The 18,276-nt window shown below is 43.1% G+C and overlaps 2 protein-coding genes across 2 annotated transcripts; one reads left to right on the plus strand and one right to left on the minus strand.

Moving 5' to 3' along the window:
* The first annotated feature begins 363 nt into the window (after nucleotides 1-363).
* Nucleotides 364-3,964, plus strand: LOC145914057 (uncharacterized). Its single transcript, XM_083001836.1, has 4 exons — nucleotides 364-674; nucleotides 1,073-1,180; nucleotides 1,860-2,027; nucleotides 2,913-3,964. Exons 1-4 carry the CDS (start codon nucleotides 385-387, stop codon nucleotides 3,844-3,846), a joined length of 1,500 nt encoding a protein of 499 aa, XP_082857962.1. The 5' UTR covers nucleotides 364-384; the 3' UTR covers nucleotides 3,847-3,964.
* Nucleotides 3,965-4,195: 231 nt separating this feature from the next.
* LOC145914173 (uncharacterized) lies at nucleotides 4,196-17,098 on the minus strand. Its single transcript, XM_083001960.1, has 16 exons — nucleotides 16,909-17,098; nucleotides 13,079-13,186; nucleotides 12,744-12,932; nucleotides 12,294-12,410; nucleotides 11,707-11,857; nucleotides 11,322-11,423; nucleotides 10,154-11,200; nucleotides 9,869-9,992; nucleotides 9,545-9,588; nucleotides 9,030-9,256; nucleotides 8,317-8,848; nucleotides 7,486-8,185; nucleotides 6,361-7,298; nucleotides 6,002-6,150; nucleotides 4,949-5,868; nucleotides 4,196-4,804 (listed from the first exon to the last, which is right to left on the minus strand). Exons 1-16 carry the CDS (start codon nucleotides 17,017-17,019, stop codon nucleotides 4,651-4,653), a joined length of 5,613 nt encoding a protein of 1,870 aa, XP_082858086.1. The 5' UTR covers nucleotides 17,020-17,098; the 3' UTR covers nucleotides 4,196-4,650.
* Between the last annotated feature and the right edge of the window lie 1,178 nt (nucleotides 17,099-18,276).

An 18,276-nucleotide genomic window follows, 5' to 3' on the forward strand; every position in this document is an offset into this window, starting at 1 on the left:
TGATCTGTAATACTCGGTTGTGACTTGATGGCTGGTGACAGCTTCGAAAGGTTGATTTTTGCAAGTTTTGTACACATAGCGGAAGATTTGTGCAAGTCCCTTGTACAGTGAATGTTTTTTTTGAAGAATTTGAGTTTAAATATTTAGATAAACAATGTAAGAACGTCGTGGTGACTGCAGTCGAACGAGGTGAAAAAGTTATATTAAAGCACGATAAAACCTTTGTATATTTTTAGCATAGCCAGGTTTAATATTCATTTCATGTACATGAATACGGGACAAAACGTATTTCCGGTGCTCTGTTTCAAAATCGTTGTTTATGTTCGTTAAATTATAACACGTACATTGGCTGGTTACAGGAAATATGTAAGGCCTATTTAAATCATGAGGGAAACTGTACAAGTGCACAGAGGACCCCGTGTCCCCTTGCAACGTTCAAGATCCACTAAGTCCGTGTTAGCAATAACTGCACCGCACGGTGGCGCCAAACAGATCGTCCCTTCAGATGCTTCAGTGGTTGAATCAAGGGTCACTCGTACGTCCGGGGGAGTCAGGAACGTTGTGAATGGAAGGAGGCATTTTGCATCATATTATTATACGTCTAGTTTCCCATCGCTCTACTCCATGTTCACTGGGGACAAAGGCATGGCTTACAACAGTTCGTCCAATGCCAGGTAAGATACGTATGAGCAACTATAAAGTCGCAGTCGTGCAGACAGGTTGGCATAGTTTTGAATAAGTTTGTCCTATAATAGCATGAAAGTAACTTAGTTCTGCTGCGTTTAAAGTCAGCAACATATAAAATGTAAACGACGATATGCCACAGACAAGTCATCTTTGTATCATCATGTGGCACGCTGGATCCATTGCATATAATGACAAAATGCTTTATATGAGCATTTTTTATTGCAACGTTCATCTTGCTTGTCTGTGATTTGTAGCCTACGTCCAACTAAACGTTCAACATCACGCCCAGAGAGTAAAATCGTGATGGCCAAATATTGCGCAAGAGCCAATTATTGTGAAAATCGTTACTGCTGTGAGGAGTTTAAGTTGAGTATTGCATTTTCAGGCCTTCCACGACAGCAAATGGAGTTATACATTTGCCAAGAAGTGAGAGCAACCAACACCTAGCAGTGGAACAAGATAATAGCTTGAATCAGAACAGATTTCCCTGGAGGTAAGAACTATAGCAGCATAAGAATATGAAGAGGCGATCATGATGATTAATTGTTTGTTTGTGCTCATAATAGTGGCGTATGAAATGTTGTATATAATTTGTGGGCGTCAAATAAACGATATCGACAAACATTCATTCCATATTAAATTATTGCAAAGTAACGAAACGTCACGACAAGCTCTTTACTATGAAAGCCATTGCAAAAATACAATCAAAACATGTCTGAAATTTTAGAAACTAAGATATAATGGTTTTGGACTTTAAAAGCACTTCGGCTTTAAACGAACTGTGAGAGCTACACAACTGGCACTCAAGCCTTCTCGGCAATTCAGACAATGTAACGCTTAACTGTTCAGGGAACAACTTGTTAACCGCTCGTCACGGTCGGTTGGACAAAACTTTGGGGCGATTTTATTGATTAGGAAAAGTCTTCAGTCTAAGGAAATTGGCTTCCGTTTGATAATGAGAAATTGATAATTAGTGATGGGAAGAATTAAGATTAATTTCCAAGTCAATTTAAAAAAAAACGTTTTGTGATGTGACGTATATTTATAATCTCATTTCAAGTTTGTTTTTATAAATAAGACACGTCGGTTGCCCAACGAATACTACATTGCACTCATTTGTCATTATGAATTTTATGGAAACGTTTTTTTAGCATAAACTTTATTGTGTGCAGACAACTGACAACTACAGAAGCTCAGGAAAGACCGAAAAAGACTGGCAATTCTAGTGAAACCAGGCACAAACCAGCCTCCGATAACAGCAATGAAAAGGAATTGACGACAACTGGAGAGAGCAAAGCCAACAACATTGCCGGGTGCTCATCTGTACAAGCAGATACAAGGTATGTTCTGTTAGTCTTTCTTTTGTGTCGGCCGCCGAGCCTTGATTTTGATCGGGAATACACAAAATTCAAGTGCCGCCGTTCAAGTCGTGTTGACATTGGGATTTAAAGACTGAGGGAAAAGGTTTTATTTGGGAGCTCAGGGGGTTTCGCACGTTGCGTTTGTTTGTAAAGGACCTTGCTTGAGATAATGTGTGTTTAGCGTATGTACACTGCTTAGCGCAACCTGGCGCACAAAAAGAACTTCAGTTATATTGGCGCACAAAAAGATAAATGGTTTGGAAGTCAAGTGCTGATGGAATACATCTTTCTGTTGGATTAAAGGTGCTTAAATCGGTCAACAATATTTCGTAATTTTATCACACAAAGTAGCCTATTCATCTTTTACAACCACAAAATGATGGGTTTCACGTCGCTGTTTTGTAGTTTGTGAAACTCCTTTCAGTTAAAAGTGCCAGTGTTACATAGAATTATTTTAAACCTTGCTGTTAAATGGTGTTAATGTAACGCGGCAGCAAAACAACAACTAAAGCGAAAGTCTGATCCACCTTCTTTGAACTTACGTAAACTCTCTTTGCTTCTTTACTTTTCGCCATGTAATAACCCACTGAACCGTGGTGAGGTCGGGCAGCAAACAACGCTACAGGTTAAAGTATATAAATGCTCAAACAAGCCTAAACATGCCAAACACGAAAGCCTTGCGAGCATTCTTAATAGCAATTTAAACATAGTCGTTTCCTTTTAATTTTACCGGAAGTTTAACACATATTTACCAAAGGTTTTGTTAAGCTGGGGTACAACGCCTTGTCATTGTTTAAACTTCCAGGTCGAACAAACAGAGAACAAATGTTGCTTTTAAGTAACGTTCCAATATATTTCTTTTAGCAAAGTAACTGAAGCAAGTGAAATCACGACCAAGGACAAAACCAGCGACACGAACTACAATAAGGTCGGCCAACGCGCCCGCTCGAAATCCTGGGCCAGCCGACCAAATGACGCACATGTGACGTCAACGGGTAAAGTACGTCATCACAGCAGCCACAGTTACACGACGGCCAACTCAAACTTCTCGCCTTTCAAACATCCAGCCCCGATGCCCATATGGACACAAGGGGAAAGAATGTTCACCCTCAGGACGCAGCAAAATGAACGGAAGAATGGTTGGTTGGCGTCGGGAATCCCCGAACTTGGGAACGTCAAGGCCAAGAGCTATTCGGAGTTCAACAGAACGAACAACAACTACAAAGCCGCGTTCGCGAATTCCTATTCGGCTCATTTGACGCCGGACGCAGTCGCGAGGGAGCGCACAAGATCCAAACTGCTGAAAACAGCTCATGGAGTTCGGTTTGCAAACAGAGCGAAACACGGACACCACACAGGCCAGGACCAAAAGGGCACCCCAGCACAGGAAGAATGCGAGGAGTCGGATGAAGCCAAAAACTGCAGTGATAAATCTGAGGAACCCAAACTGGTTCCAAAAAGAGAAAGTCAGGTAAAACCTTTAACACACTTCAATGAAAGACATCACAGAGTTTCGAACCACGGTCTGCAACATCGAATTGACGCCCAGCGTGAGTTGACACAACGTCTCACCAACGCAAGCCATGTGACTCCACACCGCCGCCATGCGGAAGGAACGATAGACGCCGCTCTGATTTACAAGGAGCGATTCAGACCTTCGGCGAAAAGGAATTTCCTCACACCTGAGCAGCTCGTGATTCGAGAATCGGTGGAAAAGGTGCAGCGTTGGATTCGAACACTTCCAAGGCACTTTGACACGATTCATCACGTACTGCCCCCAGTGACACAGGATTACTAGCCTGTTGTTTTCTTTCCATTCCCCGTTTTTTTTTTATATTTTTACGTCGATTGCAATATCTTGGTTTACGAAACTTCAAATCGTCATTTATCGCCGTTTGTGTCTTTTTGTGTCGATTTTTCCGCAATACACGAAGTTCACTTCAGCAAACTCGAAAAAAGTAACAGATGATCAGCGTCGGATCTTTTATTAAAAACAGAAACGGCAATGTCGCCTATGGGCAGCGACAGTTTCTGACTTATTTAAATAGAATCGTGATAGTTTCTCTAGTATAAGAAGTTTAGTCAGGTGATTTGTGTTTCAATCCCCTATTGATTGCTCATGACATCAGAACAGTGTTTACGTTTTAGCTGAGTGCTTTATTACTGACCAGCGGTAAAAGGCGATAGATCAAAACGATGCAGAGAAAGGGTGAAAAACAAACAAGAGGAAAATAACAGTCGCTCTCTGAATGCTCATGGAAGGGAAGAGCCAGAAGAAGAACAACAACGAGTTGCATAAACCAACATAAGCTAGAACTGGGATAAAATCATTAAAAACAAAAGACATGATTGATAAGTAATGCTCAATCGAATTAAAAAAGCTTATGTACGCCGCTGGTAGAAATGGGCGTCAAGCTTTTATTGCACGTTTCACAATGCGAAAGCCACACGTTAAGCTTGTCACAACCATAACATCCTATCGGGGAAAGGAGATTTTTTAACGGGTAATTGAAGACACAGTTTTTGTGAGGGGAGGAAAATAAATATAACCAGATAACCTTCGACACCTATTGTTGCAACGAAAAGCTTAAGTTAAAATAAGTTAGCTAGCTCCAACGCCGAGGTTGACTGGACGAGGTCTGTGAAGTCCGGAGGGGATGTTGCGCTTTGTCCTCCTGGCTTCCAGCTGCGAAGAGGCACATCCGGATGGAGGTCGGGATGAGGGAACTGATGAGGATAAGGTCGCAGTAGGAGGCCTGAAATTAAGAAATTTTGAGTTTTATTGCAGGAAAATAGAAGTAGAAGCAAATCTGGTTTTGTTTAAAATAGAGTCCCGTAAAAGCGTTTTGAATATATGAACATATTTCAAGACTCAAACAATATTGCACAAAAATATTTACCGTATTGAGGACGAAAACGATGGGATGTTGCTGTTTGGTGGTGGAGTAACCAATTTACTTTGATGATTCTGGTGTGCGATAATTGAGTTCTCATATATTGGCTCCTGCTGATCCCTACATGTCGGAGGACCCTGCCCGGAGGCCCTGGATCGATTGGGAGTTATGCCGTAGTTTAAAGGCGCGAGTTTAAGTTTTGGAGATTGCGGCTTGGATGCTGCGGAAGACGGTGAGCCGTCTTGAGAGGATGTGCTATGGGATCGTGAAGAACTTTTTCCTGGAGTAGACTGGAGCTTAGTTGCCGGAGTCGAGAGTCTGGAGATGCGGGATCCGGACTGGGATCGTCTGCTCTGAATCGATTTGATGCTCGATGTTGTTTTGTTTGTTGGAGGAGGAGGAGGCTCGGAGTAAGCCGGAGGTTTCGAGATGGAGTTGTGATATTCGGGAGGTTTCGCCACATCCTCACTAGTTGCTCTTGACCTTGAGCTCGCACATGATGAACTGCGAGCTTGGCCACGTGTCGCCTCAATGGAGTCACCTGGTGGAGAGGATACGACGGGAGAACGGATTCCTGGCGAAGAGGAAGATGTTGTTTTGCTTCTTCCCCGGTACGTGATCTCCGTGCTCGAGGAAGAGCTGCTGGATTCGTTTGTTCCGGTGTTCCCAACTCTTCCGGAGAAACCGAATCCGGAGTTGCTATTTCTCTTCGACTTTGACAACCGCTGCTGATTGGGTTTTGATGTCACGTGATCCGATGTGGATGAGGACGTAGTACCGTGAAACTCTGTTACGTCGACGAGTCCGTCTGAAGGCAGAGATCCGAAACTGGAACCGGTTCCGACGGATCCGTTTATGACGCTGTCTGCTCCGCTTGAAGCCAATGAGATTGGGTTTCGGCCGGTGGAGTCGCAGTTGGATTTCTCCTGGAATATTAAATACATCAGTCAGAAAATCTTACTAAACAAAATAAATCAATGATTAATTGGGGTAATTGTACTAACAATGCCATCTACAGTAGCCGCTTTTGCTTTTGAATTTGAAGCTATAAAAACTTACATGTGTGATAGATCCCTGTGGGCTGTTACGACCGCTCGTTCGTTGAGTAAGTTCAGCTTCCACCACTGAGCTCATGAATGCTTTCTCAAACACTTTCTGGTGAGCAGAATAATTTATCTTCTTTCCAGATGAATCTTTGTCAGGTTTTCCTGCAAACAACCGATAGGTTAACTACCTGCTTCAGGAATATATTTAATCATTTTGCAAGAATATTTTTCAGGTTGCACTTAATATTCGTTTCTGAAAACATTTTACCATTTGATATTTTTGCATGCAGCTCGAACGCACATACCCAGGAAAATGAATCAAAATATTGGAAGAAGTTAAAAATGTATTCGCTTATATTTAAAATAACTTACTTGACTTCGGAGTGCTGCCACCAGAGGAATCAGATTTGTGCGAAATGTCCTCCTTACTCCCGGAGAGGCGAGATGCTGTCTTCATAATTCTTCCAATAGCGGAGCCCGGGCTTCTCTGGCTCTTCTGCAGTTGCCGGGTGGGTTTGGGGCGTGTAGGGGGTGACGAAGATGGGGCAAGAGGACTCTGTTGGGTCGGGGGAGTGCGAACGATGGTCACCCCGGCCGCAAAAACCTCGGCTCCAGTTTTTGAAATCACGGATAAACGTTTTTCGTTGTTGTTATTGAGCTCGGAGTCGAAGGTGTTGATTTGATGAGGCATAATGTGGCGACGATCAATTGGCAAATTCTCGTATGGAGGTTCCTCCACCGGTTTAGGTCTGGTGTGCTGCTGCTGTCGGGTGGAACCCCGTCGGATGAATCGGTTTTCAGGGGTGTTTTCACTCAAATCTTCCGTGGAAACAATGTGGAACCTTTTTGCGGCCGCATCGTCGCCAGACTGGACGGTTACAACGCTCTCATACCAGTCCGTGTTATCCTTCTTCGCTCTTCTCTCGCTCTTCCTTGCACCTCCAACGTCCGGAAAAGAAGTCTCCTCAAACCTCCTGCTCTCAATCGTAGCATCCGGCTCCGGGATTTGATCCTTGTCTGGTCTTTCAATCGTGCTTCCCTCAGCAAACCCCTCATCAGACACAACTTCTTCCACGAGTTTGGTGAGAGGTTGCGCAGATGCGGAAGACCCGTTCGGGTAAGGTTGGCTCAACTTCTTACCAACGGCTGCATCGCTGCCTCCTCCAAGAGCCAACCTCTGTTTGCTTCCCGTGGAAAATCCGTCTTTTCCAGGAGGAAGATAGGAGTTTGGCTCCAAGGAGAGAGTCCTGGGATCGATAAAGGAGCTCGCCGGTTTAAGTTGAGGTTCGGGAAGTTGGAGATCTGGATTCCTTGAAAAAATAACCAAAAGGTTATTATTATCAAGTTTTTCAAAAATTTATAAAATCTTGGAGAAATTAATTTCCGGTTATAGCAAAAGACACTGGTTTGAATCATTTTATAATATGACAACTACGCTATACCTGTGTTTACATACAGATTAAATAGTTCTGTCAACAAAATAAATTCAATGCCTACTTAGTCGCGTTCGTGGCCTCCGACTTCTTTCCAGCAGAAGTTGATCTGCTGCCAGAAACCGATCTTCCGAACTTGGACTTCATGATATCAACTAGGGATCGCGATTGACTCCCACCTCCGCTGGAAGTCCTCTTCTTGCTGGAAGAAGCTGGATCCTTGTTCTTTTTGGATGATATTTCCGTTTTCGAGGTGCTACGACCGCGCTGCTGTAGTTTTGAGTTTTCAATTTTCTTAACTTGGTTTGGCTTCTGGGCACTGGTGCCTTTGCCTTTTGATGAATTGAGACTCAGCAGAGAACGCCTTTCGGTCGATTGACTGCATTGACTCAGACTTGAACCTGACTCGAGAGATTCCGTACGGATAGATCGAGCAATTTCCGGGGACCTCTGCGGGGATTTGGTCACAGAAACACCACTGGACGCAGCGCTAGTCCCTGATCCCAACCTCAAGTTGGGGTTGGTGGATGGAAACCTTCTCTGATTGATGTCACTGCGCGCTGACGTCACTTGATCGACGGATTGTGCACGGTCCTTTGAACTAATCGATTGGACAAGTGCTTCACCGCCGTGGCGGGCGATGGCAGTTTCTCGTCTTTTGCTCACGGCAAAGTCACTACTGATGCTTCGTCTCCTTCTCAATTGACTTTTTCCGTCATCTGTCGAAGATTCTTGAATCTCCTTCTTGCGGCGTCCGGCAGATCCTAAAGTAATAATTTGTACAAACATTAAAACACCATCAAAAACGCCTAAAAAGGTTACGTTTAATTGTGCCAAAAGAACAGATTAATTAAATTACTATCACTGCCCATCAACAGTTTGGAATAGTTATTACCTTCGCTCATTCGTCTTCGGCGAAGTCCGTCATCAATTATTTCGTCATAATCGTCATCCATGGCGTCACGTGATTTGGGAAGTCTCGAATCGAAGGCAGTAAAGTTTCCAGAAGCCTCAAGTTTCTTTTTATCCCTGCCGGGAGAGTAGTTCTTAGTGCTCTTGGAATAAGGATCGCGATCCACGCTTATCCTCTTCTGGAGGCTGCTCTTGGAGGAAGACTTGCGAACAAGAGGCGGGTGATGGGACACATCCTTTTCCTGTTTGTCTTTCGTCACGTGATCATAATCCACAGGTGCCATGACAGCATATCCGGTTGACTGACCGTCCTGTGACATCACTTCCTGGAGGAATTGAGGCGGAGGTGGAGGGGGAAGATCGTCCATGAAAACATCCTCTTCCTGCTCTTCGGATGCGGGAATTTCTTCTCCCGTGCGAACTTGCGCGTGGCGTGTACCTGGAAGTGTTTCCGGAAGTTTTCGGACGGGAGAAGTGAGTGGTTTTGTCCGGTTTAACTGCAGTGTGCTGAATGTCTGGATAAAAAAAAAAACAGTTGAAGGTTCTGATAATCATGAAAAACTATTGCTAATGCGTGGTTAAACCATACAATACATTACTAAGAAATATATCAAATGAATGATACCAACAGTTGTATACAAAAACTGGATTTGCTCTTGAAGCAATCAAGACAAATTCTTATGCTACAAACCGTACCGTAGATCCGTTTTCTGCCTTCACGTCTTCACCATCCTTTTTCTCGCCATTGTTTTCCATCAAAATATGTTCATACAAATGATCCAGGGATTGCGATTTGCGACACGCGGCCGCGTACGACTTTCGGCGCCACCCGGAACTGTTTTGGGCCGCAGAGCCAGAAGCGCCATCACCATGAGCCGACTGTTTCCATACACTCAACTTTCGAGGCCGAATTTGCGAAAATGCTGTAAAGACATGTTGTTATCAATTGCTGTAATCAAGTCAAACGGAATCATTTGTTTTTGACTATACTACGCTGATGAACAATAAACACTGGAAATAAAATGCATGGGCACCGATAAAACTAGAAAGGTTATCTTGTCATTGCCAACTGGACCAAGTGATCAACTAGTTATAAATGTTGATATTCCGTATCTTGGTAAAATGTAGGATTTCGACGTAAAAACAATGCCTTGACAAGCGCGGACAACTTAAAAAAACAACAAATGTTTCTTCAATTCTCTGTCACTCACCTGATTTGTTGTGTTTCTTCACGTCATCTGGACTCCTCTCATTTCTAAACAAAACACATGGGTTTTAATAAATTGCGTTACCGCTTAACATTCCCATAGGGTAGATAAAAACACTGTGATGTCAAGCTTCTGCCAGACATGTAGTTAGATAGCGGCATCGAATCGGATAATTACAAATGAGTCAGACACTCAGAACTTTGTAAATTGGGACCAAATTGTCGGTTCCATGAAACAATTTTCCGCTGGTCACAGAGCGAAATTTCTGTGCCATGAACAGGTGCAGACAATATTTAACATCTGTCACTACTTTGAACAACGCCATACCTTTGTTCGGCGGATGTCCGTGTGTTTGTATGTTGTACTTTCTCCTGTACGTTGTGTTGTTCCTCTTCTACATCACGACAGTCCTCGTCAGCTTGAGGAGGAGGTGGTGGAGGCGGTGGGAGGTCTGTGTAAATATAAATTTTGTTGAAACACAATCCCCACCAAGGTTCAATTAACATCCAAAAGCAATTTTCTATTGTAGAAATCAAACGATTAGCAGTAAGTCTCTTAAAAACCCGCAGGCCAAACCGAATCTCCACTGCGTGTATCATAAACTCGACTTACCAGAAACTGACTCAAGTTTTGAGAATGACTTTCGGCCTCCGCTCGCAGACAAAGGGCTCCCCGGTGACGTCACGTGACCACTATCTGCCGATGTCAGCCGCTGTTCGGCGCTGTGAGTAGACGACGCTGAACTTGACCTTGGGTACCAGATCTTCCCGTCTGTGCTAGCCGACCGTCCCAGGGGCTTTTCCCTGGGTGAGGTTGGAGAAATTGGGGACATAGGGGGCTTCTTTGTCATGTGACGATGTTCTTTTGGCCCCATTTTCTTATTCAAGCTTCCGTTATTGTCGTTTCTATTGCTTTGTACTGGTATCACGTGGTTCTCGTACGGTGAAACGGGTGACAAGGTCACAACCCCTGGATGAGGGGGTATTTGTCCGTCCATGGCCGCTTGAACCGTATCCAAGTCCAGGACCAAGCTCGAGGGTCTCTGCGGTTCCGACCGTTTCGGCGTCACATTCATGTAGTGGTTGTGTGAGCGGCGAAGGCGGTTGTCTCGACGGAAATTTACCTTGGTCACGTTTTCAACCTCCAATGGATCCGCTTCCTCGTCCGGATGTTCGTAGTGTTTCAGTTCAACTTCAATGTAGGCGTTGTTGTCGAACGACTGACTGCGATCACCGCCTCGTGCGGCTTTATTCAACTTTGCCACGCGCGAGTTTGAAGGTTTCGGGTTCGTGTCCCGCGCAGGGGAAGAGCCCCCTGACAACTTGGAGCTCGCGCTTGCAGTTCTAGAATTGCAACACGTGCAGGAACGCGTTGCACATACACTGGAAGGAGTTGCGTAATCCGAGCGACTTGCCACCGGCTGCTCGTGAATGACACCTAGCGGATGGCTTTGTGGTGGAACTGGGGCGCCCTCATGCGGTTCGCCACTAATTTCTGGGGGACTTGGTTGAGAGCGTGGTGGAGTGTTAGTATGACGCTGGAGGGCGTTGTAGAGCTCAATTATGGAGGACATGTCTTCACGTTTGATCTGACTGAGGTCGCGTTGCGATACGTTGTCCATTGAGCCACCAAACTGAGGCATTTGGGGTTCGCCCATGTCTGCGGGAGAAATAAATGCAATTTTGAAAAATACTGTAATACACAGGATGATGAAGTTTGAATAAAGCCGAACAATGATGCATTGCGGGTATTTGAGTACAGAGTTGCAGATTTGACTCACTCTGATTTGCTCCGCTGTGGAGATTTTGCATTGAGCTCAAAGAAACCGTCTCTCTTGCTGGCATTCCGTATTCACCGACGTGTTTACGTGGAGGTGATTCCCCTAAAATGTACAAAAAATTGTTGCTTTTTTATGTTTTAATACTGGATGTGTATTTTCCTAAACTGTTTAGCGAGATAGCGCAAATGCTTATCAAAAAGCCGCAATTTCTCGAAAAATGTCGACTCTGCATTACGCATGAACAAGCCAAACCCTTAAATTTACAAACAGTCCGCAATACCACTGATGATGAACACAGTTGTGTTCGAAACCCCTGCATGATATGTTCTGCATCTTTGCTTATGGTATCTTAATCGAAGTATTCTACACACACTTAATATAATACCTTGAATCAGTAAGTTGTTGCCGTGCAGGGGAACAGATTCCTTTAGTTTGTTGTTGTAACTTGTTAAGTGTTGAACTTGCCGACGTAAATTGACACACTCGTCTTGAAGTTTACGTTGTATCATTTCAGACTGGGCGATTTGGGATGCGACCTACACATGACAAACAACTATAAGTGGTTGCCTTAACGCATTGTTGTCATTTTAACATAAACTCGCTGTTCCATAAGGCATTGGTCATGACAGCTATATGTCGACTAAACAGAAGGTGGAGAAAATATGTCATGAGAATATTTTGTGCCTTCTGTAAACGATAAAACGAGTGATCCCAACCTAAAGCATCAATTCTTTTGCTAAAGTAGGTAATGGATTTTGGATCACGTACATATACAAAACACAAAGCTACCTTAAGCTTGTTTATTGCAAATGAAAACCTCACGCCAAAAGAGAGATGGAACTTCCTGTTTACCTAATTCATGAAACCTTCGTCTTGGAAACACACATATATAATCGCAGCATCTAACTTACTCAAGCAACCGTGATCTTTCATACAATGAACGTATGGACTTATATTGCATTGTAATCCCACCTTGCTGTATTCGTGCTTTTGTTGTTCGGCCAACCTCGCCAGTTGGTCATTTTGTTCCTCCATTTTCTGCATTCGTTCTGTGAGAAATACGCAGTACTTGCGAAACTCTTCGACGCCCTGCATACAAACGTTTGGGTTAACACTTGAAACAATAATAGTAACACAGCCACCAAATTGCTGTCATTTGTGAAATACAAAAAGCAAGTACTGCGAAATTCTAACTACATCCCCAGTTCGCCAAACAATAGGGCGCCAATATAAACAGGACAGTTTACGCTACGCGCACTTCCCCAAAGATTCATTACATTTACATTTCCTGCGAGTCTTGCGCATCACAAGGAACATCAAACGCCCCAAGCGGAAAAAGGGGTTGATTTGATAAACGCAGGAGATAGTAAAATAAACTTCCACCGAAATTGAGCAGGAGAAATAGGCACAAGAGCAATTTACCAAACTGCCATTTCCGTTCTGAACGACCGCCGTGTGCATCGGAGGGTTAACGTTCGGGACGTGTGCCGAATGCGCTTGGTTCGGATGAGTTCGGTAATCTTCGGGAGCGTTCGGAATGTTTCGGTGTTTTGATCGCTGTTGGTCGTGTTCATAAACCGTTATGTAGTTGTGGCGTTTTGTGAAAGTGTTCTGTACAACAATACGTTGTTAATACAAATAATTCGCTAATTACTTGTATGCAATGTTTGTGTTTAAATCCAAATTTCTGAACTTTATAAATGTATTAAATATACAGTAAACTGTTTAAAGTAACGATTATAGCAATGGAATCAAACCTCTTGCAATGGCTGGGGTTCTTCCCTTGGTTTTGCTCCATTTTTTACTCCGTGACGTAGAGCGTCACGCAACGATTCCTCGACACTATCGTACGTCATTTCCGTTTCCTGGAAAATTACAAAGTGGCACCATTAAAAATTTGGCCCAAGACAATTTACAAATAAGGGAAACATGCGAACAGTGATTACGGGGAACAACCACAGTCATTGGAAAAAGGAAATCAATCATTCACTTTTCATGTACATAACTACAATGTACTGGTTTGCATACAAGCGCTAGTAATTGGTTTCTGGCCACTTGAAAGTCTTGAATAAATACATCCCTTAAAGCGAGACGGTCTTTTTCGTAATGAGTGTTTAGTCATCCTCCAAGCTAACACAACCAATTCATATCCGCAGTTCAAAACCGCATCGAGCGCCCTTTTCATATCCAGCTCATTTCGATTCCATTATTTAGCAAACTTTTCTACGCTCCATTGCACGTAATTGAGCAATTCCACGCCGCAAGTGGTTTTACCCACTGGCTAATGCGAGGCGTTACTTCACGAGCTTTGTGTGGGCGCAGAAATAAAATATACAATTTCCAATAGTTACAGCCAAAAACGGTTACTGTCTTGGTTAACAAAAACAGTTAGAAACAAACAAATGCTAATGCACCGACTGAAACTCAGTTGAGGCTTCTGGGTGGCAGGCGTTCCAAAACAGCCACCGGAAATGTGGTAGCTTATACTGGATTGCTAATCGGTCTTGTCTGGTGACATTCCGTCCTCTAAGCGTAAATCTGTTTAGCATCTGCTAGGTGGGCGTTTACCACGTGTCGACTTGCTATGTAATCTATCGCGATTCGCCAGCAACCACCAACGAAGGACGGTTTGGAACTGTGTGTTTTCATGCTTGTTAAGTTGTATCAGCGCATACGTTTGGTAAACATTGGGGTAAGGGTATTGGAGTACATAATAAGAAAATATGGCTGCTAGAAGGTTTCAAACCATATTATATTTCTTAGCAAAATTACCCTCGCTTGCAATCTTACATTCAGATCTTAGCCTTTTTTTCCAGAGCACAAGCCAAGCAAAGATGAAAAGGTCTTCCTAAATTTCGCGTATATACGTCCTTTGAAATGGGACAGATGCCCTGTTTTCGTATTTCAACAATTTCCACACCCTGAGCTGTGAATTATTAATGTCCAACCAGAAAACAACAATTGTAAGTTTAAAGGCGCATGCCATATGCCATATAATGAACGCGAAATCGACAGGAAGGTGGCATTCTGTGCTGCCCACATGGCAAGTACACGAGCATATGGCGCTGGATGAAAGTTAAATGTCAGTAAGGCAACCAGTTGCTTTGACTCCTCTAAAAATTGCATTTTTTGCAAGCATTTTTCATTGGGAGTAAAAATGACGAATGTAATTACATCTTGAGTGTCCAAGGGGGCACATTTGCTTTAATTAATTCTCTTAAGCCAGGCCCGGGCACCTTTAAACCGGTTGTGCCGACTCCTTGTGTTAGGGATACGTCCCTGGAGACCACTGGTCTAGTGGCTTCGCAAGGCAACCTTACAATGCATTAGCACAGGCGGATTTTATGGTTAAATCAATGGGCAGGTGAACGGGGTTTGATTCAGTTATTGAGCGGGCTTAAGTTTCAGACGAGCTGATCTTTGACGTCGGACGATCGAAGATATATTTCGATTTACAGGGATTAGGGGAAATTGGAAAACCGGGTGTTCGTAGTTGGCGACTAATTGGACGCAGTTTAAATGGTCGTTTCGCGTAATAGCGGATACACGACGAGACGGGCAAGATACAAAGTGGAAATTGTGATTTGTAATAATCGCTTCCTTGTAATCAGACTTGCGATAATTCTTTTAATCGTAAAGGGTTGATTATTGTGGTTCGTTTTATCACGAGATCATCAAAGTTTCTAACCTGCCAATGTGTTAAGTTTAACCAGAAATAATTGAGTATAATTTCAACACTTCCAGGTGGTATATTTGAATTAATCAGATCATGTGAATGTTTGATAACAGGAATATTATTGTAACAATTGAAAATAAAATATATAATTCCCAAGCACTTGTCACAACTTGAGATCATTTGAGAACTATCGCCCAATGGCGCAGTCAGAAACGTGTGCCATGGACCACGAACCAGCAATAGACGTTGCCACCCATACTAAAACAGCGTCATTACCAACTGGCCCGAAGCCATTACAAAAATCACAACAAGGTAAACGCCTCACTACCCAGGGAACATGTTCAACCAGCTTGTCGAGCTTGTCGGCAAATCAAAATATTATGCTTGCAGGTTAACGTCGGTCTTTAAATCTACGGTTAAATAAACACATTGGAGCCGGTCTGGACGGCAAGGGTCGACGTTCTCACGAATCAGATCGAACCACTCGTTTGGAAGGTTTGCTCGTACGTTTACCTCGTACAACGTAACACTTTTTTTCTATGTAATTAGTGTAAGAATATAACCGACGTGAAATCGCATATTTATTGAGTTTTGCTACGAAACGTGTCGTATGAGTTTATCCAAAATTAGTCAAAAAAGGGTGCGAATTTCCGCAAACGTTCGACTAATAACGTAATTCGCTTCCCTTTTAAAACCAATATTAAAAACTATCCAATTTTGCCTCTTTTAGTTCGTGGAAATTCGTTAATTTCCCTGGGCACCAGTTCCAGCAACGCGGATGTTGCCACAATTCATCACCTCTGAATCAACCCCTCGCTTAAAACATAAACCAAACCACTTGTGGCACCAGGACGATCTCTTCGTATTTTTTTACGTATGCCAAGTGGCTGAAACCTTTGCGTAAGTGTTATTACCGCAATGCTAAGTAAACACACGGGAACGGTGAAACTGAAAACACCCGTATGCTCCTAAACCACAATCACATGCAATACAACCATACATAGATTGTAAGCGCTGTAGCAAAGGTATACAACGTTAACATTGGCTTACGGTGGAAGAACCAAGTGGAATGAGTTGATCGATTTTTAATGGCCAGAGTGGGTAAATGATAATTGTAGGTCAACGACCCCTCATCACGTTGCCTTAAACCGCGAGTTTTGAATTCGTCGTAAACGTCAATTTACGTGAAAGATAACGGAACTGGAGAGGCAAAGGTTACAAGTCACCCAATTTATCATAACCTCTGGGTCAAAATGGTTGGGAAACTGTTGTATGTTTGCGTCAAGTTGTCGAATATGTAACATGAGACCCAAATGTTAACAACCGGAGCGAACTCTTATTGTCATTTATGGTGTCAAGTTTCAGGTGCAATTTCCTGATAACGGTGACTTGTCAAAAAACAAATAGGAAACCTCCTAACGCTAATATAATTAGTGTTTTTTTCCCTGTAGTATGGCAACCCAGACCAACATCTATACAGTATAGTTTCTAATTGGTCTCTAAAACCTTTCGACAACGAGGCGACATAGACCCAACAAATCAAGGCACACACAAGGACTTAAAAACGCATCACATTGCAAGTGCGCCAAACCCCCGCAAGCAACACGATACATTCGACAAGCTGCGGAATCTTAAGGCCAACCCCAAAGGCGTCTGTTTCGCAGAGATGAAGGAACCCCAAATCAACCTTAGTTTTCCGGTCGGAAATGGGTGAATTTATTTCGGCGCGATATTAAATATCACACGATATCCGTTGCTTTTGAAGTTGACTTTTGAGGTCACAGATTTGACATTAAGTGTCATAGATTTTCGTTTTTTTCAGCCAGGTTTGTGGGGGTTATTTCAAGCAAGTGGAATACAAAGTGCATTTGTTAGAAGCAGAAAATCGTTAAATAATACTACGAAACTTACTTTTGGCTGTGAAGGATTTCTTCGTTCGTTTCTTTCTTCGTTGTATTTCATGTTGAAACACGCTGAGTCGACTTGATTATGTCGCAACAATGGGTTGGCAGAGTGACTCATCAAAAGCTATGAGCTGTCAACAACACGTTAACAAAAAGTGCCTATCGAGTCCTATAACATTTCTCCAGTACAACTTTGTCAATCTAAAACAAAGAACAAAGGCATTAATGCATGAACAGATCGCATGTTTTAGTTTGAACATAATGTTAAGTCCTTATTGCATCAAACAAAACTCAACAAAAACTTGAAACTTAACAAAAACATGTCTTTCCACCTCATTCGTCAACCAATACTTTTAATGCATAATTGATCTTACAATACTTAACTATAAAGAAGTTTCTAAATCGTGGAGTAAACGAGATATACGATTCCTGTCTGGTGTTTCGCCAACACTCGTAAACTATATTAAGTGGTGTCAACTTTACAACGTTCCAAGGCACTTTAGGTAGTCACGAATTACAACATCAAGCCACACACAAGCTGACAAGCAAATTGCGAGGCTCGAGAAGAGCTGTATGTCGGCTACAGGACGCTCACACGCATCGCGAAGTGCCTTCGGAGCACGTTTCACAGCTCGTATCCAGTGCACGATGGGCAAGGTATGTCAACAACGCCTTAACGTACCGAAAAAATGCAGCTCTTTACCCGAAGTTGGGTGTTAGCTATGTGGCGAGTTTCGAACGTGTGAAATAGGTTGCGTTTGTCAATCTGCACACTGACATAAAATGCACTAATCCAGGGTCCATATTTCATTGAAATAATAACCGTTGTATTTGATACGTCATCAGCACTCGATATAAATCACACTTGTACATTTGACGACAGACTTCAAACAGCGCAGTTGACTGACAAGGGTTGGTGAAAATATCCCCGTTTCAAATCGTGTGTGCACAGACAATGCTACACATCCCACGGTGCACCTTCGGCAGAACGTATGGAACCAACTCGAAACATCACCATATGTGGCCGTTTGTTTAGTAAACGAACCAATTTGCCACATCAATACATCCTAAGTACTGTAGGTGCTTCGGAACTCCTTAACCTCTAAAATCACACAAACACGAGCTACCGACCAGATTGAACATTCCTGGTTAAGTGCAGTTGCTGCCATTTGGCCCAATAGCAACCCTCGCTGAATTCTTTCGTGTAACTTAACAGCAGAGCGCAAGGTGTGTTGACATCAACGGTAATAGGATAACAATCAGTCTTACAAGACTTACGCACCATCGGTAGCAGTCAACAAAAAGGCCATTTGCCCGCCGGCTTGCTGTTGACGAAGGCTTATTCTTGCAAGAACAGACATAGCTGGTTGGGAAC

The sequence above is a fragment of the Ascidia mentula genome, chromosome 9, assembly GCF_947561715.1.
Source record: "Ascidia mentula chromosome 9, kaAscMent1.1, whole genome shotgun sequence".
NCBI lineage: Eukaryota > Metazoa > Chordata > Ascidiacea > Phlebobranchia > Ascidiidae > Ascidia > Ascidia mentula.

Coding starts and splice junctions, on each gene's coding strand:
- LOC145914057 (XM_083001836.1), top strand. CDS start 385: ATGAGGGAAACTGTACAAGTGCACAGAGGACCCCGTGTCCCCTTGCAA. Junction 1,181..1,859: donor CAGAACAGATTTCCCTGGAG/GTAAGAACTATA, acceptor TATTGTGTGCAG/ACAACTGACAACTACAGAAG. Junction 2,028..2,912: donor TCTGTACAAGCAGATACAAG/GTATGTTCTGTT, acceptor TATTTCTTTTAG/CAAAGTAACTGAAGCAAGTG.
- LOC145914173 (XM_083001960.1), bottom strand. CDS start 17,019: ATGAGTCACTCTGCCAACCCATTGTTGCGACATAATCAAGTCGACTCA. Junction 7,299..7,485: donor GAGGCCACGAACGCGACTAA/GTAGGCATTGAA, acceptor TATTTTTTCAAG/GAATCCAGATCTCCAACTTC. Junction 4,805..4,948: donor TCGTTTTCGTCCTCAATACG/GTAAATATTTTT, acceptor TCTTAATTTCAG/GCCTCCTACTGCGACCTTAT.